Source organism: Calliphora vicina, chromosome 1, assembly GCF_958450345.1.
Source record: "Calliphora vicina chromosome 1, idCalVici1.1, whole genome shotgun sequence".
In the NCBI taxonomy this organism is placed as follows: Eukaryota; Metazoa; Arthropoda; class Insecta; order Diptera; family Calliphoridae; genus Calliphora; species Calliphora vicina.
In genome coordinates this window covers 15483649-15509222 of record NC_088780.1, presented here as the reverse complement: position 1 = coordinate 15509222, position 25574 = coordinate 15483649, and the positions used below count along the sequence as shown (strand labels likewise).

General features: G+C 34.9%; 2 protein-coding genes across 2 annotated transcripts; both read right to left on the bottom strand.

Moving 5' to 3' along the window:
- Nucleotides 1-1291: 1291 nt before the first annotated feature.
- LOC135949536 (titin-like) lies at nucleotides 1292-16414 on the bottom strand. Its single transcript, XM_065499126.1, has 4 exons — nucleotides 15007-16414; nucleotides 14850-14948; nucleotides 14633-14710; nucleotides 1292-14567 (listed from the first exon to the last, which is right to left on the bottom strand). The coding sequence occupies exons 1-4, from the start codon at nucleotides 16253-16255 to the stop codon at nucleotides 1786-1788; spliced, it is 14208 nt and encodes a 4735-aa protein (XP_065355198.1). The 5' UTR covers nucleotides 16256-16414; the 3' UTR covers nucleotides 1292-1785.
- On the bottom strand, nucleotides 16276-24652 carry LOC135949269 (myb-like protein X). Its single transcript, XM_065498776.1, has 5 exons — nucleotides 23854-24652; nucleotides 23439-23675; nucleotides 22293-22330; nucleotides 16361-21404; nucleotides 16276-16296 (listed from the first exon to the last, which is right to left on the bottom strand). The coding sequence occupies exons 1-5, from the start codon at nucleotides 24028-24030 to the stop codon at nucleotides 16276-16278; spliced, it is 5517 nt and encodes a 1838-aa protein (XP_065354848.1). The 5' UTR covers nucleotides 24031-24652.
- Nucleotides 24653-25574: the final 922 nt, after the last annotated feature.

Here is a 25574-nt window from a genome sequence, read left to right as displayed (position 1 = left end):
CTGGCAACCAGAAATTTGTGATTGCCTGCTGGCAACGCTACTGAAGTTCGGTAGCCATCCATAATCGACCCATAAGCCATGTCCGTCTGTCCATCTGTCTGTTGAAATCAACATTCCGAAGCCACCAAATAACTTACACGATTCATACATCAATATCTCCGGAATTCTTCCCGCTCGGTTGCTATTTAAAATCGAGAAAATCGGTCCACAATTGGCTGAGATGTAAGGAAAAAACCAGGACAACCTCGATTTTTGATCTATATCTGGATTCAGTCATTAATAAAGACAATATGGATATCTAATGATAGATATTGCAAATACCTATGCAACGACGTATATAAGACCATAGTAAGTTGGACCTACACAGTGGGTCACAAAAAAAATTAAAAACAAAAATTAAAATTTAAAAAAAAATTCAATTTAAAAAAAAAATTAAATTTAAAAAAACAAAAATTAAATAAAACAATTCGAAAAAAAATGTTTCCAAAAAATTGTTTTTTAGAGAAAAAAATTTTCAATAAAAAAATTAAAACAATTCGAAAAAAATTAAAAAAACAATTTGGAAAAAAAACAAATTTTGTTTTTTAGAGAAAAAAATTTTCAATATTTTTTAGGTAAAAAAATTTATTTTTTTTTAGGTAAAAAAATTTATTTTTTTTTTCAAAATTGTTTTTTTCCATTTTTTTCAAATAGTTTTTTAAAATTTTATTTTTTAGTGAAAAAAAAAATTATAACAAAAAAAAATTGTTTTAGGTAAAAAAAATTTGTGTAAAATGATTTCAATTATGCGGTATGTTAAGAAACAATGTTGATCAGGAGCCACACAATTCAGTTGTTGCATGAGAAATGCCCCAATCGAATTATTTCTCAATTGACAACCTAGCATTTTGCAAAATAATAATTTCCTATAAAATTAAAATTTTACAATAAAATGTTTAAGAACAAATTGCAAACTTCGCAAAAATTGGCTGTACCGAATCTTATATACCATTCACCATTTAAGATATGTAAATATTGAAAACAATTTTCGATAAAAAAAAAACTTTTTTGAAAAAAATCACGATTTTTTGTTAATATCTCAGCCGTTTATGGACGATTTTCTCAAAATTTTTTTTAAATTTCATAAAAAAAATTTAAAATACTAGTATTTATTTTTAAAATATCTAAAAATCTAAACTAATAGATGTTTAAAAAAGATGCATAAAAACTTTTCCACAAAACACTTTTTTTTTTTTCAAAATTTGTTTCGAATTAGGACGAATGTTTGGTTTTAACTTCTAAAAAAAACTACTTTTATTTTAATTTTATTTTTTTTCAATTTTTTTTTTACATTTATTATTTATATTTCTATATATATTTTCTGTTTGTAAGATGTTTTAATAAAAGTTATAAGCTAAATTATATTATATACTATTATTACAAAGAAACATGTTTTTATTAAAAAAGATATTTAAACATTTTTGAAAAAGATATTTTTTTTCTATAATAATAATAATAAAAGAAAAGAAATTGTTAAGGTATGTATGTAAATAATATTAAAACAATTAAACAACAAAGTAACGCATAGAAGATAAATTTTTCAGGGTTTCAAATTTTGCTTCTCAGTGAAGTTTTCCATAAGTTATACACAAAATAAAAATCAACATAAAAAATACTCCACAGATACACTTCAAAATAATATTTAAGTTAATAAAAAAAACACAAGATTATATATTTCTGATCTAACAACTAAAAAATAAAATGTCTTATAAGAACTATCGCTTGAATACAGAGAAAATATTAAAATTATTTGCGTCGAGTGCGCGTTCCTCTTTTAACCGGCTCTGGTGTTTCGACTGCCGTAGGCTCAATATTGGCTGTATTTTGTTGCGTGGAAGTAGTTGCTACGGCTTCCTGATGTTCATTAAACTGTACATTTTTGCGGCCTCTCCCTCTACCCCGGGTGGTCTTTGACTCGCCAGGTGTGTCGGTGTCAGCTTCTTCTTCTACGGCTTTAGCTTTACGGCTTCTTTTTGCTGGCACTGCAGCCATTGAATCTGTTGTAGTGGCTGCTGCCGCTTTGCGTACTTTTTTGTTGGCTGGTTTATCCATAGTTTCAGATTCAATATCATCTTCTAAGTCTTCAGCCCCTTCTATTGTGGAGGCAGACGCTAATCTGTGATCTCGTTTTTGGGGAGAATTTTTGTTTTTAGCTCCTTTTTCTTCCTCCACTTCAGAACTGTGGGCATCTGTATCAGTGCTTGCCACTACAGAAGTTGCTACTTTTGCAGGGGTTTTCTTCGCTCTAGCCCTTTTAGGTGGATCGACGGCGGCTGCCGCTAAAGCATCTTCTTCAATTCTGGCTTTAGCCGCAGCGGCCGCATTGCGCCTACCAGCTACACGTGTGGGTGGTGTTGGGGCGTCTGATGGAGGGGTAGAGTCCTGTTTTTCACTTTCCAGTTCCAAAGGAGATTTCTTAGCTGGTGGTTCATCGCTTTTCTGGTGCTCTTCTTCGGTTATTTTGGCTTTACGTCCACCTCTACGTCCTTTAGCGGGTTGTGCTGGAGGTGGTGTGGTGTGTAACTCAATTTCTTTTACTTCTACAACCGAAGTTGTGTCTGGTACGACGACACTATGCTCTTCTTTAGTGTGAGCAATTGCCTGTTTTCCTCTTCCACGACCCTTGCTAACTTGAGGAGTTCCTTCGACTTCAGTGTCAATAGTGGATGCTTTACGTCCACGTCTAGCAGGCGTACGTTGTGGTGTAGATGCATCAGTAACAGCGGCTGCTGCTAACAAACCTCTCTTCTTGGGTGTTTCCGCTTTGGCCCTTTCTTCCTCTAGGAATTGTTGAACTTTAGCGGTCGGTTTTCGTGTGCGACCTCTGGCTGTTGTAGCTGATGCTGTAGATGAAGGCGATGGTGAGGGATTAATTACGGCTGCTGATGTAATTGTAGCTGTGGGTGATGATTTCGAAGCTTCTAAGGATTTGCGTGGCGAGTCTGTTTTCTTTTTTGCTTTAGTTACTATATCGCTATCGGAAGTTTCATCATAATTGTGATATGCCGTAGCAGCTCTGCGCTGTGGAACATTGCGTGCTCTTCTCCCGGGTGTATCATCCAGCTCTTGCGATTCCGCTGTTATATGCTCAATAGTAGAGGCCTTGCGACCTTTTCTAGCAACAGGAACTGCACGTTGTGGTGTTTGAAGTTCAGCACTTGGATTGCCTAGTTTTTCTTCAGGTTCCTTCGTTAATGTTGCATCATTGTGTTCTTTTTCGTTCGAGTCATGTTCTTGAGTATCTGTCAGCGATTCTTTACGCTTACGACCTCTGTGTTTTGTGTCAGGCGAGTGTGATGTTGTAGGTTGATCAGATTCTTCAGAGTGGTAATATTTCTTTCTTCGACCTTTGCCTTTTTTAGCTTCCTCTTGTTGAGTTTCAATATCATGATGTTCAGATTCATGTTCATTCTTTCTATCCACATTGCGTCGAGTACTTGTCGTCTCTGTATTTTCAATATGTGTTGGTACTTCGGAAGCAGTTACATCATGATGATCGTCCTCCTTTCCATGATCATGTTGCCTTTTGCCGATGTTGCGACGTTTACTAACTGTTTCGCTACTTTCAGTGTGAGCAGCTGGTACTTCACCTTCGGTTTCATGTTCATCTGCAGTCTGATGTCTTCTTCCCACACGTCTCTTACTAGAAGTACCACTCTCTTCATGTTCGTCTTCAATATTCTTGGCCATTGCTCTTCTCTTTGTAGCTGCCAATGTTTCATGTTCCTCTTGATGGTGTTCTTCGGGAGCTGTTACATCATGATGATCTTCCTCCTTTTCATGTTCATGTTGCCTTTTACCGATATTACGACGTTTACTAACTGTTTCGCTACTTTCAGTCTGAGCAGCTGGTACTTCACCTTCGGTTTCATGTTCATCTGCAGTCTGATGTCTTCTTCCCACACGTCTCTTACTGGTCGTACCACTCTCTTCATGATCGTCTTCAATATTCTTGGCCACTGCTCTTCTCTTTGTAGCTGCCAATGTTTCATGTTCCTCTTGGTGTTCATCGGGAGCTGTTACATCATGATGATCTTCCTCCTTTTCATGTTGCCTTTTGCCGATATTACGACGTTTACTAACTGTTTCGCTACTTTCAGTGTGAGCAGCTGGTACTTCACCTTCGGTGTCATGTTCTTCTGCAGCCTGATGTCTTCTTCCCACACGTCTCTTACTGGAAGTACCACTCTCTTCATGATCGTCTTCAATATGCTTGGCCACTGCTCTTCTCTTTGTAACCGCCAATGTTTCATGTTCCTCTTGATGATGTTCCTCGCCAGCAGCTTTTCTGCGACCTTTTCTAACTTTAACATCTTTTTGATTTTCTTCATCAGGTGTAATGTGTTGATCCAACAACTCCTCAGGCTCAAGATTGACTTCCGTTATCTGTACTTCAGACAATTGTGCTTCTTCAGATGGTTTCTTTGGTTCTTCCACATTCTTAGCAAGTGGATGTTCTTCAATTTCCTCATGTCTGGCCCGTCTTTTTCTGGATTTTGTGGATGTTTGCTCGTGGTGTTCTTCATCATGATCTTCATGTGCAGCTGCTGCTCCTCTTCGTCGTGTAGACTTTTGAGGTTTATGGTCAACCTCTTTATTAGTTTGAACTTCCTCAATATGTTCTTCCTTTTCCAGTTCAGTGGTTTCAACATCTTTTGTTTTAACATCTGCAACGTGGTCTTCGCCTGTTTCAGCCACTTGAGGTCTTACCCGTCTCTTGGTAGGTTTTTCATCGACAACAGATCCTTGATTCGTTTCAGAGGCAGTACGTGTACGCTTCACACGTTTTTTAGAAGATTTATCTTCTACCTCCTTTTTGTGCTCATTCTCAGCTGGATGATCTTCATCTGTACTATCGTCTATGATGACAACATCAGCAGTTTCCGTTTTATCGATTTCACTTGGAATTTCCACAATTTTACGGTTTCGATTAGCTTTGCGACCTTTAGGTACTTCAGGAACTGTTGCAATTTCCTCAACAGCTTTTATGGAATCACTTTGATCTTCTTGGTGAGTTGTTTCAGTTGTTTGATGTTCTATAGGCGTTTTACGGTTTCGACTTGCTGTGCGGCCTTTAGGAACTTCAACAACTGTTGAAATTTCCTCAACAACTTTTACAGATTCAACACGTTCTTCTTGATGAGTAGAAGTCGTTGGATGTTCTTCAGGTGTTTTTCGGTTTCGACTAGCTGTGCGACCTTTAGAAACTTCGGCATCTATTGGAATATCCTCAACTACTTTTGTAGATGCGATTTGTTCTTCTTGCTGAGTAGAAGTCGTTGGATGTTCTTCAGGTGTTTTTCGGTTTCGACTAGCTGTGCGACCTTTAGAAACTTCAGCAGGAGCTGGAATTTCATCAGCTGTCGATATTTCTTCAACTTTTTCTATTTGTTTTTCATTAACTTCAGTTAATTCTGTTTCAGATGTTGTAGGATGTTCTGCAGGAGTTTTGCGATTTCTGCGACCTTTGGGAACTTCAGCAGTATTTGTTTCTGATGCTGCAGCTTTATGTCTACCTCCGCGTTTTGTACGTGATGTGGTTATTTCATCGACGGCTGGAGTGGTATCTTTCACATTTGCAGAAGTTTCAACAGGAACTTCTTCTACGTCTGCTTTACGTCGTCCTCCACGTTTGGCAGTTTGCTTCGAGGATGTATCATTCTGTTGAAGTTCTGCTTGTTGTTGACTCTCTTTGTTAATTTCTTCAGCATTTTCTTCTTGTATAGATATCACATCTGGCAAATTATCAATGGTCTCTTGTTTTTCTTCACCGATTTGCTGAGATAACAATGATGGCAAATTATCTGTTGCATTTTGTTTATCTTCACTCTTTTCTTCACCCTTATTTGCAACTGCCTGGTCGTTCTCGGCAACAATTAATTTTATATCTTCAACGTCTGCTGATTTCTTTTCAATCACTACAGCTTCAACTGGTACATTTTTATGTTCCGTAATTGATTCCATAGGTGTTACTTCTGCAGCTGAGACTTGTACCTTACGACGACCTTTGCGGCTGGTAGTTGGTTCTTCTGGGAGATTTTCTGTTAAATCACGTTTTCCTCTTCCATGTTGCTTGGTGTCTTCATGTTCATCATGAGTTTCTTTTGAAGGTTCTTGTGCTTTTTCTTTTTCGACTACCACCATTTCGGGCAACTGTTGTGGTTGTTCTTTTGTATCTTTAGATTCTGAGGTTTGATCTTGATTTTCAACTTGTGCAGATTCTTGTTTAGATTTTGAGGAATCATCTTCATGAAGATCAATTACAGCCGATTTGATCATATTTTCGCTGTTTTTGTTCAATTTTACTTCGGTTTCCTGGTTTAAGTCTGTGGATTTTGCTGGAACTTCTTCCTTTGCTCCATCAATTACAACAGGCATTTCCAGTTGATTAGTTAATTGTTCCTCGCTTTCTTCTAACACAATCTCTTCAACAGAAGTCTTTTGTACTTTACGGCGGCCTCTTCGTGTACGTGTAGAATCATCTTCATTTACTGAACCTTGACTTGATTCAGATACGGTTGGCTTGCGACGACCCCGCTTAGTTGTTTGTTCTTTGACATCTTCTAATGTCACACTTTGAACTTCTACAGCTGGCTCTTCTGGTAATTTGGAACCAGGCTTTTCCTTTTGTATTGCATCAGTTTCCGATTCCTTTGTTTCCATATCTTTTTTATTTTCAGTAGTTAAAATTTGTTCAGTCTTTGAAGACGTGGCAGTTGTGGTTATTTCTTCTTTATCTATACTTTCTTCTACTACAACTTCTTCAACAGGAGCCTTTTGTACTTTGCGGCGTGTTTTTCTAGAGCGCGTGTTTTCGTCTTCATGTACCGAACCTTGACTCGATTCTGATACGGTGGGTTTTCGCCGTCCTCGTTTGGCTGGTTGCTCTTTAGGTTCTTCAACAGTAATGGCCACAATTTCTTCAACACTTTCTTGTACAAGCTCAGTTTCAACCTCTTCGGATTCTGGCAATTCAATAATATCTGACAACTTAGATTTAACTTCAATATCATCTTTATGCAAATCAGGAGCTTCGCTTGTGATTACTTCTTCTACTGATATTTCACCAGATTGTGCTTCCTGTAATTTTGTTGTAAGCATACTGCTGTCATCAGCATGTACTGAACCTTGACTAGATTCAGAAACTGTAGGTTTACGACGACTGCGTTTTTGACCATGATGCTTATTTTCATTGACAGTTTCTTTTGGAATGTTGGAAGTTGGTTCTTCACTTTCATGTTTAGTTGGAGAAGTGGCTTGTATTTCTTCTATACGAGTTACTGTTACATTTTTGTTAGGAATATCAGAATTTTGTTGCACTGCTAAGGCAGAACTAGTTGCTTTTTCGATTAGTGTAACTTGTTCATGTTTTTCGCTCTGAACATCTTCAGCTTTTTGTTCTGCAACAATATCTGCTTCTGTTGTTTTAGCTGCACTTTCTTCACGAACATTTGACTTATCATCTTCAACTGCGTCTGTTGATTCTTCTTTTGTTTTATCATGTTCCTTCTTTTCTGAAAGTTCATCAGTTTCTTTTATATGAGTTTCAGCATTAGTTTCTTTTGGAACCTCAAAGTTTAATTTTTCTTCTGTTACATTTACTTCAGTAACCGCTTCCATATTTTGAGTAGATAGAATCACTATTTCTTCATCTCCTTCCACAATTAATTCTTCGGCTCGTTCTTTTTCTACATCATTGTGAATTTCAGCTGGAACTCCGGTTTCTTCCATTTGTTCTTCTGATGGTGTAAAACTTTCCTTTTGTTCTATAACAGTTTCTTCGACGGGTGTCTTTTGTACTTTTCGACGACCTCTGCGAGTACTAGAATGATGGTTATCGTCCTTAACCGAACCCTGACTTGTCTCAGATGTAGTACGTTTTCGTTTCAGTTTTACGTCTTCATTTAGTACGTCATGTTTCGAAATTTGCTGTTGTTCAACAATTTCTTCTTTAACTTCTGCTAGTTTTTCTTCAGTTGCTTTTTTAATTACGTTACGTTTATTTCTACGAGATCTGGAGTGACTTTCCTCTCCTTGTGTTGAATCTTGACTGCTTTCCGACATAGTACGTTTTTTACGATTTGTTTTAATTGAACTTATTTGGTGTTCTTTTACTTCTGAATCCACAGAGACTTCAAAAACTTCCTTGGCCGCAGCTTTAACAGTTTCATTAGATTCTACTGCAGTTGCTTCAGGTTTTTCGAGATCTTGATTTTCAACGTCATACTCTGGTACATTTTCAGTTTCCTGTATATTTGAGATTCTCAAGAACTCTTTTTCAGTTTGTGCAGTAATTTCGGTAGTGTGTTCTTCCGTTTTAGTATTTCTTCTGGCACGTCTGGTAGAGGGCAGTTCCGTGGCTACATTAGAAGTTTCTTCAGTGTGCGAGCATTTAAGTTTGCCCAGACTAGTTGTTGGCTTTTCGGTAGTTTCCATGGCAGTTTCTTTTTGATTGTGATGATCTGTATCATTTATTTTTATTTCAAAATCATAAGATTTTATAATGTCTGATGGTTTCGTAGATACTTCCGATGATTCTGTTATTTCAGAAGTGTTTTTTGGTTTCTCAGTTATGGAAATCTCTTGGGGAGTTGAGATGGAATCAGATTTTTCTTCACAAATGTCAGACTTCTCCATTACTTTTGTGGATACTTCTTTCGTCTGTTTGACATCCGCCTTAGTAGAAGATACTTCTTTGCCAGCGATAGTTTCACATTCATCAGTTTTAGTTTCTTCGACGGGTAGAACCTCGGAAATTTCAGCCGGTTTAGATACGAGAGTAATATTATCGATATTCGATTTCTCTTCTTCGATAATTTCACTTTCTGGAACGGTTAAAGATTCTTTATCCTCAGAAATTGTGGCACGTTCAGATATAGTTTTGGACGATTCTTTAGATTTATTTTCCTCACATTCTGTTATTGTTTGGAAAATTTCTTCTATGGATTGGGAAGTTTCTTGTTTGGACACAGAAGATTCAATTAATGCAGTTTGTGATGATTTCTCACTTCCTATTTGATCTTTTTCTATAGTTAAATCAATTTTAACATGTTCAGTTGCATTTGCTTCAGAAATATCCGTAATGACTTCAGATGACACAGAATCTTTTAATTCATTAGATGATTCTTCAAGAGTTTGAGATGTGGTTTCTTCAATTGTTTCTGCTTTTTCAACTTCTGAAGCTTCGATCTCTTGAGATTCACATTCTGGAATTGATTCAGCTTCGTTGACCATTTCAACTGCAGATGATTCTTCAAGAGTTTGAGATGTGGTTTCTTCAATTGTTTCTTCCTTTTCAACTTCTGAAGTTTCGATCTCTTGAGATTCACATTCTGGAACTGATTCAGCTTCGTTGACCATTTCAACTGCAGATGATTCTTCAAGAGTTTGAGATGTGGTTTCTTCAATTGATTCTGCTTTTACAACTTCTGAAGCTTCGATCTCTTTAGATTCACATTCTGGAATTGATTCAGCTTCGTTGACCATTTCAACTCCAGCTGATTCTTCAAGAGTTTGAGATGTTGTTTCTTCAATTGTTTCTTCTTTTTCAACTACTGAAGTTTCGATCTCTTGAGATTCACATTCTGGAACTGATTCAGCTTCGTTGACCATTTCAACTGCAGAAGATTCTTCAAGAGTTTGAGATGTGGTTTCTTCAATTGTTTCTTCTTTTTCAACATCTGAAGTTTCGATGTCTTGGGATTCACATTCTGGAATTGATTCAGCTTCGTTGACCATTTCAACTGCTGATGATTCTTCAAGAGTTTGAGATGTGGTATCTTCAATTGTTTCTTCGTTTTCAACTTCTGAAGTTTTGATGTCTTGGGATTCACATTCTGGAACTGATTCAACTTCGTTGACCATTTCAACTCCAGCTGATTCTTCAAGAGTTTGAGATGTTGTTTCTTCCTTTTCAACTACTGAAGTTTCGATCTCTTGAGATTTACATTCTGGAACTGATTCAGCTTCGTTGACCATTTCAACTGCAGAAGATTCTTCAAGAGTTTGAGATGTGGTTTCTTCAATTGTTTCTTCTTTTTCAACATCTGAAGTTTCGATCTCTTTAGATTCACATTCTGGAATTGATTCAGCTTCGTTGACCATTTCAACTGCAGATGATTCTTCAAGAGTTTGAGATGTGGTTTCTTCAATTGTTTCTTCTTTTTCAACTACTGAAGTTTCGATCTCATGAGATTCACATTCTGCAATTGATTCAGCTTCGTTGACCATTTCAACTGCAGATGATTCTTCAAGAGTTTGAGATGTGGTTTCTTCAATTGTTTCTTCTTTTTCAACTTCAGAAGTTTCGATCTCATGGAATTCACATTCTGGAATTGATTCAGCTTCGTTGACCATTTCAACTGCAGATGATTCTTCAAGAGTTTGAGATGTGGTTTCTTCAATTGTTTCATCTTTTTCAACTTCTGAAGTTTCGATATCTTGGGATTCACATTCTGGAATTGATTCAGCTTCGTTGGTCATTTCATCTGCAGACTGAGGAACTTCGGATGTTAGCTTATCTTCGGTTGAACTTTCAGTTACTTCAGAATGTGTTGCGGCACTAGACGTTTTACATTCCTGAGGAACTTCGGATGTTAGATTATCTTCGGTTGAACTTTCAACTGTTGATGTAAAATTTGGATTGTCATCTTCTTTAGTTTCTTTTTCAATTACTTCAGAAGATGTAGCGGCACTTGACGGTTTCAATTCCTCTACTTGTTCGGTTGAGCTTTCAGTGAATATTTCAGCATCTTGTATTGTCTGTTCTTCAATGTTTTCATAAACTTTATTATCGGTTATTTGGTCAGCTATTTCATCCGAAGTTTGTTTGTCATTAGAAGATTCTTGATTGATTTCCAAAGTTTTAATTGTTTTTTCATCTGAGGAATCCAGTTCAATTACTAAAGTTTCATTTGGTTTAGTTTCAACTTCTATTTCATCCGAAGATTTAGGTTGTTTTACAGAAGTTTCGCTTGGTTTAATTTCGATATCTGTCAATTCCGTTTGATCTTCAAAGATATCCTCAATTTGGGAACTCTCAAATTCTGCCGTTACTTCGGCTTGTTTTTCATCAGAAGATTCAAGTGGTGTTACAGAAGTATCACTCTGTTTATTTTCGATTTGAGTTGGTACATCTATCATTTCAGATTGTTTCTCAATTTGAGAACTCTCTAATTCCTCCGAAAGTAAAGAGGACTGTTCATTAGCAATGTTTGATGTTTCTTTGTCTTGTTTTTCATCAGAAGATTCAGAGTTTATAACAGAAGTTTCGCTTAGTTTAGCTTCGATTTGAGTTGGTAATTCTGTCAATTCCGTTTGTTCCTCAGCAGAATTCTCAATTTGAGAACTCTCGAAAACTGAAGATGAATGTTCATCAGCCATATCAGCTGTAAAAGACGTGATGAGTTCAAGAGATTCAATTTCCTCGACATGTTGTAGATCATCTGTACTTTCTTCCATAACTTTCCCATTTTCGGTTTGCTCTTCCTTAGGTTTCCGAACAATTTCAGAATGGTTCTCTGTGTCTTTTTCTTTAACAGTTTTCTCATCTTTAGTTGCTTCAATATCACTGGTACGTATTTCTGTTTCACATTTAGTAATACTCTCATTAGTTGCCTCCACCGTAGATGAAACTTCATCAGTATGATCTTTAGTTACTTCTTTAGTAGTCACCTCAACCATGGCTGATTCGTTTTCGACATCGTTTTCTTCATTGGTTGCCTCGTCAGCAAAAGACTCATCAATATTTGAATTATCCATGAATATGTCTTGGCACTCGTGATCTATATCTTTTTTGCTTTCCTTTGGACTCTGCTTTTTTGTTTCAACCATTTCCTTAGATTCCAGCTGATCCTCATTTGTTTCTTCAAAGATTTCAGTAACTGAGGTGTCTAAGAAAATGTCTTCAGAATTATTGGATGTAACTTTTGTTTCCTTGATCGAAATTTCTTTAGCTTCTGAATTTTCAGTATTAATTTCGGATATTTGTTTCTCTTCTACTACATTCGTTTCAGCTGCATCAATTTCAGCATCCAATTCTTTTTCGGAATGTTCAAGAGTATCCGTTTCATCGTTCTTATCTTTAGAAGTTCCTGGTTTAGTATTAGAATTTTTACTATCAGAAGATAAAGATTCTTTTATTGGAGAATCTTCAATTAGCAAACTTGGATATTCTGCTAAAGATTCCATTTCATTAGTATCTGCCGATAGCTCATCATCTTTAGAAGTTTCTTCTATTTTACTGGCTTCAATATCTATTGTGGTAACGTCTTGTTCTTTGCCATTAGTTTTTAATGGATCTTCGGCCAATGACTGATCTAAAACTTTTGCTAGCATGGATTTTTCTGCAATATTCACCTCAATGTTAGATATGTGTAATACCTCATTTTCATCAGATTTAACTTCAATTGCAATTGTTTCGATTTCTCGAGACTGATTTAAGTCTTCACTATCACTGAGCAGTAATGGTTCGGACAAATCATTAGCTTCATCGCCATTGTTAAGAGTATCATCGGCTTCAGATTCATTATCGCTTACCATTAAAGGTTCTTCAAACATTGATGGCTCCTCAACTAATAGGGGTTCGTCCAGCATTGAAGGTTCATCTTGTACTGATTCTACCGTTTGATCCAACAAATTAATACCGCTTATTTCTGCTTCTATGGGGGTAAGTGGTCGAGTTACGGTTTCTTTTGGTTTAGAGGTAGCACTTAATAGAGGATCCTTAGTTGAAGTATTCGATAAAGAGGCAGTGGCAACATTTGTTAAGGAATTTTCACTTAAATAAATCTTTGTACATGTTTCGGGTATAATTGAATCATCGACACTTAGATTTTGTTCACTCAAACTATATTCTAACACTGAAACTTCTTCATTCTCCTTTACACTTTCGTTAACAATATCTTGTTCAATTACATCCTCACATTCTAATATTGTGGGTGGTTCAGCCTCATCCAAAGTTTCTAGCCATTCTTGCACATCGCTTTTGGGCAAATCAGATAAGACATCTGCCGCTGTAAATGGAGATTGGGCTTGAGGTGTGTGCAAAGCAAATGATGTGCGTTTATAGGTTTTATTTATAGGAGTTTGAATTTGTGATTCTTGTCCTACTAGTTTATCAAAGGCTTCTTCAGCGGATTTATTGAGAGTGTCTTGCAAGGATTCATTTTTATTGAACTTTTCTACTGTCTCATCATGTTCATCAGCGTCTTCGACATAGTAAGAGGCGGTAATACGCTCTACAAAACGTGAAGCCACTGGTGTTTTAAATAATTCTTCCAAATTGGCCGTTTCACCACCATCATGGCTGGCATTCAGATCATATTCGGTCGAAATCTCTATAGAATCACAACTTTTCTCTATAACGGCACTTGAAGGCATTGAGGGTATCATTATGTTTTTAGCAGTTGGAGTTCGAAGGAATTTCTCTAATTCCTGATCTTTCTGCTGAGCTGGGGAGTCCATAAGTTCTTTTATGCCACCCATAATGGGAGTTGAACACTTTTTGGGTGTTTGCATTAGTTCACGTATGCCTTTAAGACGAGGAGTATTACAACCTTTTGGTGTTTTTGAGAGATCTTTAACAGCTTTCAAGTTGACAACGTTTTTAGATGATGTTGCTGGTATTTCTTCTGTTGCGGGTTTCTCAACTATTTCAGCATTTTCTACTATTAGCTCAGTTAGATTATCTCGAGGAACTGGAGATTCTAGAAGTTGCTTTACACCAACCATTACAGGTGTTGAACTAGCTTTGGGTGTTTGCATTAATTCACGCATTCCCTTGAAGCGTGGTGTGCTACAACTTTTGGGTGTTTTAAGTAACTCTTTAACACCTTTTAAGTTTTCATGTTTAACTGAAGTTGAGGGCATTTCTTCGGCGATTTTGATCGCTTGTGGTGTTTTTACTAAATCAGCTACCACGGCCAATTTTTCGCTTTCCTCTTGTTCATTTTCTATTTTTGCTTTAGGTGTTCTTACCAAATTGCGTATACCCACAAATCGGGGAGTATTCATTTCACCTTTTGGTGTTTTTAACAATTCACGCATACCTCTCATTGAAGGAGTCTTGGGTGAATCGGCTACTATTGTTACTTGTTTCTTAGCTTTGGGTGTTGAAATTTCCATGGTTTCTTTAGCTATTTTGGGTGTCATTACCAAATCTGCTACTACCGCCAGTTTTTCAATTTCATCTTCTTCACATTCTGATTTCTCCTTAGGAGTTCGTACTAAATCACGTATACCTCCTAGCCGCGGAGTTTGAATTTCTGCTTTTGGTGTTTTCAATAACTCACGCATACCCGCCATTAAGGGAGTTTTAGGTGAAGCAGCTACAATTTTAACAGATTTCTTTTGTACAGGAGTGGATAATTGTTTTTCTTCTATATCAGTTGAAATCTCTGCTGTTACTTTTGGTGGTGTTTTCTCTGCATCATCTTCAAATTGAAGATTTTCCATTTCCTCTTCTATGTTGTCATCTGCTGACCTTTGGGAACTATTTAGATCAGTTGCTTTGAATGTTTCTGATGAATCTACAAAATAAAACAAATTTGTTTTAAATATTTAAAAAATGTGAAAACAATCGATATTAATTTACCCTCATCTTCATTAGTCTCGTTAGATTTAGCGTTTTCATCTTGCTCCTCAGAATTTTCAGCCATTGTAGAGATATCTTCTGCAGGAGATAGTAGACAAAAATTTAGTTTGGAAATAAAAATGTTGGGGGGAAAAAATCGAGTTTAAAGATATAAGATCCATAATTAATCCAATCATAAATAGTTTAGAATGATAACTACTTCAAATAATTCATATACCTTTTACTGCTACTTTATCCACTTCATCTTCTCGGGTAGAACTATCTATTAATTCCTCCATATTGTCATCTGATTTTTCGTGAGTGTCAATTGCAACATCTAAAACAAAAGTAATATTAATAATTTAATTCAAAATATAAAATATATCAATTAATACCTGTCGCAATATTTTTTTCTTCTTCATTTCCCTCCAAACTAATATTATCGGTTGTATCCAAAACTGCTTCTTCGGAAATCTCTTCCGTAGCGAATTCTTTCTCAAATATTTGAACATCATTTTCTTGTTCTTCCAAAACAATGACATCTTTTGTAGTTGCAACATCTTTATCAGAAACGTCTGTATCATCCGGTTTTTGTTCAGAAACTAAAGTCTCTACAGCAGCAACTTCTTTTTCATCTGAAGGCAAAATATCATCAGATTTTGCAGGTTTTTGTTCTGAAACTAAAGTAACTTCCTTTTCTAAAGTCTCTACTACATCGGCATCATCTTTTTCATCTGGAGACAAAATATCATTAGATTTTGCAGTGGCATTGTTTTCAGTAGTCTCTGGTTTTTCCTCAGTAGTATCTTGTGTTTCCAAAACCTCTACTGCAACAGGCTGTTTTTGGTCCAAATTTATAACATCTGTTGTAGAAGTTTCTTCTGTGGTCTCTTTATTTTCTGTTTTGGACTCTATTGTATCCTTTGAGTCTTTTATCAAACTCTCATTTTCATTTTTCTTTTTCTCATTTTCTAATATTTTCACAGTTGGTTCTTCCTCCTCCTCTATTATAATACTTATGACTTCCATTTCCTCTGCCAGAACTACACTTTGTTCCAATTGTTTAAGTGGAGTTTTAGCTCTAGGTGTCTTGGTTGTATTAGGTTTAGGAGTTACATTATCACCAGAAATTGAGGTTCGACGTTTCTTTTCACTTTTCTTCTCCTTAGAGTGTACTACTTCCTCGGCCTTTTCTTCTTCCTCTTCGATTATAACCGCATCTGCAACTTCTTCAATTTCTTCTGGTATAACCATACGTTGTTCCAATTGCTTACGTGGTGTTTTAGATGTACTTGGTTTAGCTGTTTCATCATCCTTAGATATAGAGGCTCTACGCTTGTTTATGGCTTTAGGAGTTACTGGTGTTTCGCTAACAACTGATAAAGAGGCACGTCTGGTGGTTCTTTTAGTTGGTGTAGCTGTTGAAGTGCTTTCAGCTGACATAGAAGCACGTCTGGCGCTACGTCTGGGGGTAAACGATAATTCTGTTGTTGTGGTTTCAGGAGTTTCATTTGATTGCGAAGCCCGTCTAGTACTACGTCTGGGAGTAAAAGATAACTCTGTGGTTGCTGTGGTTTGAGGTGTCTCAGCTGATTGGGAAGTACGACGTGTGCGTCTTGGAGTAAAACCTGAAGCATTTTCCATTTTCTTTTTAATGGTGCTGGTCAAAAGTTCTTTAGATTTCTCTATTTCGGAAATAATTTCTTCAGATTCAACAGCTTGTTGCTGATTTGAAACAGTAACTGGTACCTTTTGTTCGGTGTCTGTATCAGACTGAGTAACGTTGTCATTAACAGTCTTATTTGAAGATTTGGTATCTTGAATTAATATTTCGGTGGCAGCTGGTAGTTCCTCAACAATTTCGGGTTCCGAGTTTGCTGCAGACTGACTAACGTTGGCATTTTCAGTTTCATCGGAAGATTTAAAGTCTTTATCATGACTTGAAGCTTCAACGACCACTGTCTGTTCCTCAACAATTTCTTGACTTGAATTTTCAAGGACCGCTGATTGTTCTTGGACATTTTGCTCATTTTGAACGATTTCATGTTCCTCAACAATTTCTTGACTTGAATTTTCGAGGACCGCTGATTGTTCCTGAACATTTTGAACGATTTCAATTTCTTTTTCTTCGGCCTTTTCTTCATTTGAAACAATATTTTCAAATGATTTAGATTCTTCACTTTGAATTGAGGCGGAATCTTTAAGAGTTTCAGCATTCTCTAGTTTTTGGTCAGCAGTTTCTGTTTCACATTCTTCCAGAATACTTAACTCGGTATTTTCTTCTTCTGTTTGTAAAACAATATGTTCTGAAGATTTTGTGTCTTGTTTATGGCTTTGAATTACAGCATCAATATCATTATCATTCCCCTCATTTTGAGTGACTTCAGATTCTTTAGCTTCAAGTTCATCAGGATTCTCCTCATTTTGAGTGCTTTCAGATTCTTTAGCATAAAGTTCATCAGAATTCTCCACAATTTTAATGAGTTTAGTTTCTTTATTTTCAAGTTCTTCAGCATTATCTTCATCATGAACAAGAATTTCAGCTACAATAGCTTCAGATTTCTCTTGACTACATAAATCAATCTTTTCACCATTCGAAGTTTTGTCTTTAGTTTTGGAACCATCAGTTTCTGCTGATTGTGTATCTTGACTTTGATTTAAAGCAATTGCTTCTTCAGCATTCTTCTCATTTTTATCGTTTTCAGATTCTTTAGCTTGAACTTCCTTAACATTTTCCTCAGTTAGAACAATAATTTTAGATTCTTTAGCATCAGAACTTTCCTGAGTATCTATTTCAGTCTTGCTTTCATTTGAAGTACTGTCAGCATGTTCAGAATCAACAGTTTCTGAGAAAGTAGCATCATCACTTAGATTTGAAGTGATCACTTCAATTTCTTCAGCAGTGTCCACATTTTGGACATTGACTTCTGTTTCAGTTTTTGTTTCTTTATTATGCTCCACATTTGAAACACCAATTTCAGTTTCTTTAACTTCAGACTTTTCCTGAGCGCATGACTCAGCTTTTTCTTCATTCAAAGTATTGTTTTCGGGTTGGGTAACATTACTTTCTGAAGATTGAGTATTTTGTTCTTTACATTCAACATTTTCTTCACTTGGAAGAACAATTTCGTTTTCTATTGTTGTTGTTTCAGAGTCTTTTTCAATACTAAACTCTGGCATTTCATCAGTCAAATTAATATTATCTGTTTCCACATGAACAGTCTCTGTAGATGTTGGAGTTTCTTCTTGACTTGGCGTCTCAGTTACTTCTTCACTTTCATTATCTTTTACGTCTTCTTGATCTAGGCTTTTGACGTCTTGTTGAGATATTTCTAAGTCTGTAATTTCCCGAACCTTATCATCACTCGAGATATTTTCTGCCATTTCATTTGTTACTTCTTCTTCTTTCTCCATAATTTCTTGTGTAAGTTTTTCACTTTCAAACTCTTCGGTTAGTGGTTTTTCACTCTCCTCTTTACTTTCTTCCAGCTCAATAAGATGTTTTTGTTTTATTTCATCTGATTTATTAAGAACATCTTCTATTTCTTCCAATAATTTGTTTGTATTGTCATCATCGATGTCCTCATTAAATATCGTTGATGATTGAACTTCAGATTTAGAGGTTGACAGTTCTTCTATTATGTCAGAACTATCAATATTTTCCTCCAGTTTATCTTCTAATGTTTCTTCATTAACTTTATCTGTTTGCGACAATTCAAGAACCTTCACATCAGGTATAACATCTTCATCTTCTTTTGTTGCTTGAACAGTTGAACTTTCTGGTTCTTGGGTGATATCAGAAATTTCCTCTGCTGTTGGAATATTTTCATGTTGTTCCTCTGAATTTTCGGCGGCTTGTAATATTTTTGAAACTTCAGATTCTTTTGTTATTTCATCTTTAATTTCTTCACTTTTAACCTTCTCATCTATTAAGGATGCTTCCAAAGTGATGTCTTCGTATAAAGGTTGTTTGCTTACATTTGTGTCTTCGTTTTCTTTCGTTTCTTTTTCTAATAAAGAACCTTCCAGGGTTATATCTTCCACGATTGGCTTGTATTCATAAGACTTTTGATCATCAACTTTGAGTTCAACTTTATCCTCCACTTCCAGAACGTCCAAGGATTTTGTTTCTTCTGTAATAGTTTCGCATTCAACTATTTCTTTCTCAGATGATTCATTTTCAATTTCTTGTGAATTTTTCTGCTCCTCGGTTTTGTTTTCTGTAGGACTTTGATTTTTCAATTCAGGTGTATGATTTACAGTGTCACTTGTAGTTTCTTCTTCATTTTTAGCACCTTCAATTGGTGTATTTTCACTGTTCGAAATTTCTATTATCTCTACAATTGATTCTTCCCCAAAACCAGTCTCTAAGACTTCGGTTTTCTCATTCTTATCCTGAGTTATAGTTTGGACTGGATCTTCTGTTATGTCTGTTCTATTTGTTTCAGTTTCTTTAATGTTTTCATCAACAATTTCCTCCAGAGCATCAGCAAAACTTTCTTGAGGTTCAGTAGGTGAACATTCTTTTGGACTATCAGTGATTTCAATGGTATCAATCAATCTGTTTTCTTTAATATCTTCTTCGTTTGATTCCTGAGAATCATTTATAATCTCAGCAAAACTTTCTTCAGTCACAATAGATTTGCTCTTATCGCAAACAGGAAGTGGCACATTATTTTCAACCTCCTCCACTTCAATTTCTGTGACAGCCACATCTTCCGCAATATTATTCTTCTCTTCAGCTGTGACAATTTTTTCCTCATTGCTTGTTTTAATGGCTTCTTCGTGCTTAGGTTCTTTGTTATTTTTAGTCAAACCTGTAATTTCTTCTACATCTACTGGAATTTCTATTGATTCTTGTTCATTTTTAGCTTCTTTTTTGTCAACTTTCTCAGTTAACTTTTGGGGTTCTTTCTCTGGTGAAAATGTAGCATCTTTTGGTTTTTCCTCTTGTTTCTCTGCATTTTCTTCCTCATCAGAGTCAACAATAAAGGTACGACTTAGATCATCTAATTCACCATCAACTGTCGGTTGTTTATCTGCAAATAATACCGCCTTTCGCTCGAGTTTTCTAGCTGACTGTGTTGTTTTTGCTTTAAGAATACTAGAGGGACCTGCTTGCTGAGATGGTGTTTTTGCCGCTGTCGCCATATTACGAGACCTGTCTGATATGGGTGTTAGGCACAAGGATTTGCGAGCCCTTGTAACGAGTCTATCACTCATTACTTGTTGTGGAGATTTTTCCTTAATTGATGTAATTTTAGAAGTCGAAGCTGGCAGTACAATTGATCTACGTGTCTTAGATATGTGTGAAGATAACGGTACACCTCCTATAGATTTACGCACCTTATGGAGGGGAGAAGTCTTACAGGCGGCACGAGTTCTCAAGCCAGAATTATTACTAGAAGCTGATACGGGGGTGGAAGTGGGCAAAGCTCTTGCTGCAGAAATGGGATTAATAGAGGAACGTCGTGTGGCCATTTTGTTGGAGGTTGAAGGTGATGATGCTAAATTACTTGTAGATGGAGACATATCGAAACGATTCCTTGCTGGCATACTTTTGCGTGTGGGAGTACTCAAGCTTAGTCTTCTAGGCAATTGGGAAGTACTATTATCACCAGTTGAAGCTTGCGGAGTAACGGGGGTTCTTAACAAAGCTAAATTACTACGTAAAGGTATACGATTTATAGATTCTCTACGCGGTGTGGTAGCTGTGTTGGCATTTCTTTGTGGTGTTGTGTTTTGTTTTTTGGCACTTGTCAAGAGAGCTCGTTTCATCAAAGAGTGAGGAGTTCTCTTTGGAGTACAGGCTCCCGTTCGATTTTGCGGTTTAGCTGGTGTGTTCAAACCAGTGGAACTGCCCGGAGTGATGCCAATATTAGAGCCATCACTTGTTACTTCTATTATACTCGAAGTATCTGTGGAGCTGCTAACACTTATAACAGAACAGGGCGTTTCTAAAGCACTAGTGCTGGCATCTGTTAAAACAGGTGTAGAAGGCAATGCTGATAAACCTAATCGTTCTTCTGCAGACAATTTACTACATGATTTATCGACGACAGCAGTTTGTGTGATATTTTTCTTGGCAGAAGCTTTCAAAGCTGATTTCAAATACGGACTAGCCGGTCTTAATTTATTCGGTGTAGTTAAATCGATTAAATGCATAGAGGAATTTTTAAGTACTTTTGAGCAGGCAGTAGACATACTTGTAGTACTTGCCGTACCTTTTTTGGATGTCGAAGGCGTGTGAAAAGTCATTATTTCTTTATCATCATCTGCCTCATCCTCTCGTTCTTTTTCGTTGAAATCACTTTTTGGTGTGCTATAAACACTTTTGGGTGTTGCAGGCGTTTTAGTGACCAGCACTTTTGGCTTTACAATGGTCGCAAACGATTTCTCAATTCTAACTCCCGTTTCACGCGGTGAAAATGAAGTTATCACAACATCCGACTGATTGCACATCATAAGCAATTGTTTATTTTTCTTTTGTGTACTTTTGTTCTCTTTATCTTTTGTACAATTGATTAAGTTCATTTTAGGTGTTTCCATTACAGCCCCCGTGGACTTTTCATTTTGATCTTTTGGTTCTGGTGTTACACTACGATTGCGATTGGCAGCGTCTTTTTCTTGTGTGATATTTTCTTTAGAGTCTGTAGTAGTTTTATCACATTTTGTCTGAGTTTCATGTTCATTTTGGTTTTGATTTGTTTGTGTGTCCTGTTCGTTGGTGTTTTCATCATTTGAGTCTGATGATATGTTACCCTCTTCATCCGATTGTATGCAATAGGCGAAACTTTTAGTGGAAAAGGATTTTTTTTTAATAATTTAGTTAGTAATTTTGTTGAGTATAAAATACATTTAGGTTTATTAAATTATTAAGTTTTTTAAAAAAATTGCTTCGCTACTCCAATTGTAAAAAATAAAAAGTTATGACAGGATTTTATTAAAAATTAAATTTGTGTTTCTTTAATGATATGTATGCTTTTGTCAACCCAAGTGTAAAAATATTATCCCACGATTTTCAAAACTTTTCATAATTTACATATCAAGGCTGCGAGTTTCATGCAAATGCATATTTATAGTCAGTACTTTTCCGAATCAGATGATTTGCAGGAAAATAGCAACAATTTGATGTTGCATATTTTGTTATAATTGCATATTTTGCTTTTATGGGCTTATAATTAGCATATTTTAACTTTTTCATTGCATATTTTATTGTCAAATTAAAAAACAAAAAACTTTAGTTTTTTCGACTTTCAGTGCATATTTCTCAAACATTGAAATACAAATTTTTAGAGAAAACTATTTTTTTTTTTTAAATTTTGGTGATAAAACATTTGCCGAAAAAATTGTGGTGAATAAAAACAAGTGAAAATCAAAAGCACTGATTCGTCTGTACGCAAGTAATGCCCAAAGGAGAATTCTGTAATGGTATACTTAGTAATATGGAGTTCTGTTTGAAAATTTATTAGAAACATTCTACATCTTCTGTTAATGTAAATAACGCTGTTCCCTAGCCTTTAGAGGCCTAATTTCCAGACAATAATTATATATTTGTAATAATGAAAATTCACTTAATTCAAAGTGAAAATCGAACCGATCCGAATGTGTTTAGTTTTTATAATTATCTGCTGTTTTAATTTACAAAAGTATTATATGAAATAAATTAATAGGTACTTACTTGTGTACGGTAAATCGTTTGGGTATTTCTCGATGAAGCTGTAATGTAAATAAAAGGATTTTTAGAATACAACATAAATAAATAATTAAATTATTTTCAGCTTAGTTTTCTAATTAGTTAGAACAATAAAATATATAATTATTTTTATTTGGAAATATACATTTTTCGCTTAGTGGAATGTTAAATCTGCACAAGGCATAAGGCAGTCTCAAATCCGTCACTAAAAGTAACGTATGCGGAAAAAAATTGTAACAACAATTTTGACGCTGGCCAAAGAAAAAATACTTGAGCTATAGGTTTTTCAGGACTAATTTTGAATTACATTATGTTTTGTAATAATACTTTAAAAAAGATTTGAATATCTGAAAAAGAAGAACTAACAATTTGTCATATTTTACCACAGTTGGAAATGAAAGACAGAGAATTGGATTTTTTTTGGAAGGAATACATAAATAAATTATAGAAAGTGGATCATAAAAAGTTTTCCAAAAAAAGTTATATGGCTCTCAATCAGTCTGCAGTACATATATTGGAAATTTGGACTTTTTTCTAATTAATATATTATGAAATTTGTAAAGAAAGTAAATAATTTCATGAAAAGAAACAGGTATCAAAGGCGATTAAAAAAAAAAATTGTTTAAACTTTTCGAGTGTCCAACTGTCACGCTCAGACGATTTAGATGTTTTTTCAAAACCTTTAAATTCCAAGCATTTATAAAGTGAAAAAATGTTCCAATATTTTTAAATTAAAAGCAATTAATTTAGGGTTTTTAGACTTCTTTTTAAATAGAAGAGAGTAAATTACTTAAAATTAAAAACTAAAAAAATAAGACAATCAATCTCAAAGAGCTCCAAAAAATATAACCATTGAAAAAATCTTTCAAAAACTCCTACCAAAGATGATGAGATCTATTTTTAGCTTAATATATTTGGTTTAACGTTTAAAAAAATATAGCACTCATAATTCAATTCAATTAAATAAAACGGAGAGATGTGCCTTATTTTTTATAAAACATAGGCGATTGAAATTGAATAGATTTACAAATTCCATTAATATTACAAACACTTTTTATATTAAAAGATCTAGTAAAATTAAAGTATATTCCTACAGTTCCAATATTAAATAAAATATTTCAAAATACTCACTTTAAAATCTGGACAAGAGTTTGGCGGCTGCTCTGGTATGCCGATTTGTTTTTGAGGCGTTGATGCAGCTTCGACGGGTAAATCTTCGAATTCATTACTGGAAATTTTCGGAAATAGCCACAAATATTGTTTATCCAAAATTGACAATTTCGAATTGTTCAATAGGATGCGTTTGATTTCAACAGTGGAGCCATTAACTAAAATGGGTTTATCGGGTGATAAATTACGTATAGTTACCTAAAAAAAAAACAACAACAATGAAAAACATTTGAACACACAAGAAACAAAATTAAAGGAAAATGCAAAAAAAAAAATAAAAAAGTCAATTGAATTAAGGACAGCTGCACCATTGAACACAATGAACTAATTATAAAATTTACAATTCCAAAATAAATTAAACTTATTTATTACTTACCCTTCCGAATGCATCACATTCGATCTCACAATGAACTCCCTTGGCCCGTTCATCGACCAAAACAAAATCACAACTCACATAATAGCCCATGGTAAATTTGCGGCCTTTGGCCAATACAATTTCACCATGATTGCCGGCTTCATCGAGGCATATGAATTTTGCGCCTTCCAATGACATTTTCAATGGTGTTAAGTGGCTTTGTTAACAGATTTCACAACATCCAAGCACTTAGAAAGCGGCATAAATAATTCCTGTTTTTGCAATATTCTTTTAACAGTTTTTTTTAACTTCTCCTTTCCCCCAGCAAAAGCTTTTGATTAAAACTGACTTTTCTTTTTTTGATTAAATTTTTGTATATTTTCCTGTTTTTTCACATCTCCTTTCATTTGTTTGTGTGTGTTTTATGCCGCATTAGCAAAAAAGGAAGCCGTCAATGAAAAAAAGATTTATCACTGGGTATAGAAAGTTGGTGTTTTTTTTTTCTTAGCAAAAACCCAAATATGAAACAACGAAGCTGTGATGTCTGTATTTTTGCCAGCTTTAAATGTTTTAAGATCTTTATAATTGTCTTGAAATCAATTTACTTTTAATTATAATCACTTAATTTTATGGAAAATTATTTTTTTTCTGTATTGGAATTTTTTTCTTTCGCGTTTCCTTTATTTTTCTGGACACAAAATTCAAGCGAACGAAAAGGGACGCGCTCTCGCAAATAATAAACTCTCGGATGTAATTTATGTTGTTGCTGCTGTTGTTGTTTTACAATGTTGCTTTGTGTTTTGTTCGTTTGAATATTTAAATAAACAGTGTTGTATTTCTGAGTAGAAAACAATTTCATTTAAGGAATTATTTTAAACAAAACTCATTCCATTTAATATGAGAATTAAGCAAAAAACTGGCAAATTAGTTATTTACTTAAGTTTTATTAAACCAGTATTAAATTGTCATAAAAAAACTTAATACATTTATGACAAATGCATCTCTGTTGACATTTCTGCTTCTTCTTCCAAACATTCACATTTTATTGATAACGCTATTTAATTTACACATTACGACATAAATGTATCAGGTGTAGACGTAATATAAATTAGTTATTTCTCAATTTGTGTTTAATATTGTGAATATTCATTTGAATTTCTAAATTTATATTGGTTTTTTTCTCATCATTAAATTAAATTTCTTAATTTCAATTTGTATTTTCTCAATATTAATTTGTATTTTCCCAATTTTAAGCTATGTTGTAGATATGAGAGATGATCCATAGATCATTTCAAAAATGTTTGCAATCATTGAAATTGGGTACCATACGAATTGAAGCCGAGAGAACTTGAAAGGGCTGCTTGACAAGCATGTGGTTATTTTACAGTGTTTTATTTAAATAAACAGCGTAGCATTTCTGAGTAAAAAACAATTTCATTTGAGGAACTATTTAAAACAAAAGTCAATCAATTTAATATAACAAGCAAATAATGTATATATGTGCTTATGTTTTATTAAACCAGTATTAAATTATCATAAAAAAATACATTTATGATAAATGAATCTCTAACCCCCTGTCTATACTTCACAAATATTTACCATAACAATAACGTTTGTTGTCAAGACAAAGTTGTCTGAGCAAAAGCACTAATAATTTTGTCATAACGAAGCAATAATACTAATAAATGGGGACTATACGTAATAATTTTTTATCTTGACAACCATTTTGAAGTTTTTCTTGA

Excerpts from the sequence above, each read along its gene's own strand:
- LOC135949536 (XM_065499126.1), bottom strand. The coding sequence starts at position 16,255 with ATGGAAAATGCTTCAGGTTTTACTCCAAGACGCACACGTCGTACTTCC. Across the intron at positions 14,949-15,006 it reads AGAAAAAAATATTGCGACAG|ATGTTGCAATTGACACTCAC; the intron begins GTATTAATTGAT and ends CTTTTGTTTTAG. Across the intron at positions 14,568-14,632 it reads CGAGACTAATGAAGATGAGG|ATTCATCAGAAACATTCAAA; the intron begins GTAAATTAATAT and ends TTTATTTTGTAG.
- LOC135949269 (XM_065498776.1), bottom strand. The coding sequence starts at position 24,030 with ATGTCATTGGAAGGCGCAAAATTCATATGCCTCGATGAAGCCGGCAAT. Across the intron at positions 23,676-23,853 it reads AATGTGATGCATTCGGAAGG|GTAACTATACGTAATTTATC; the intron begins GTAAGTAATAAA and ends TTTTTTTTTTAG. Across the intron at positions 16,297-16,360 it reads ATACAGACACCGAACAAAAG|AGAAATCTAAAGAACTTTTG; the intron begins GTACCAGTTACT and ends TTTCCGAAATAG.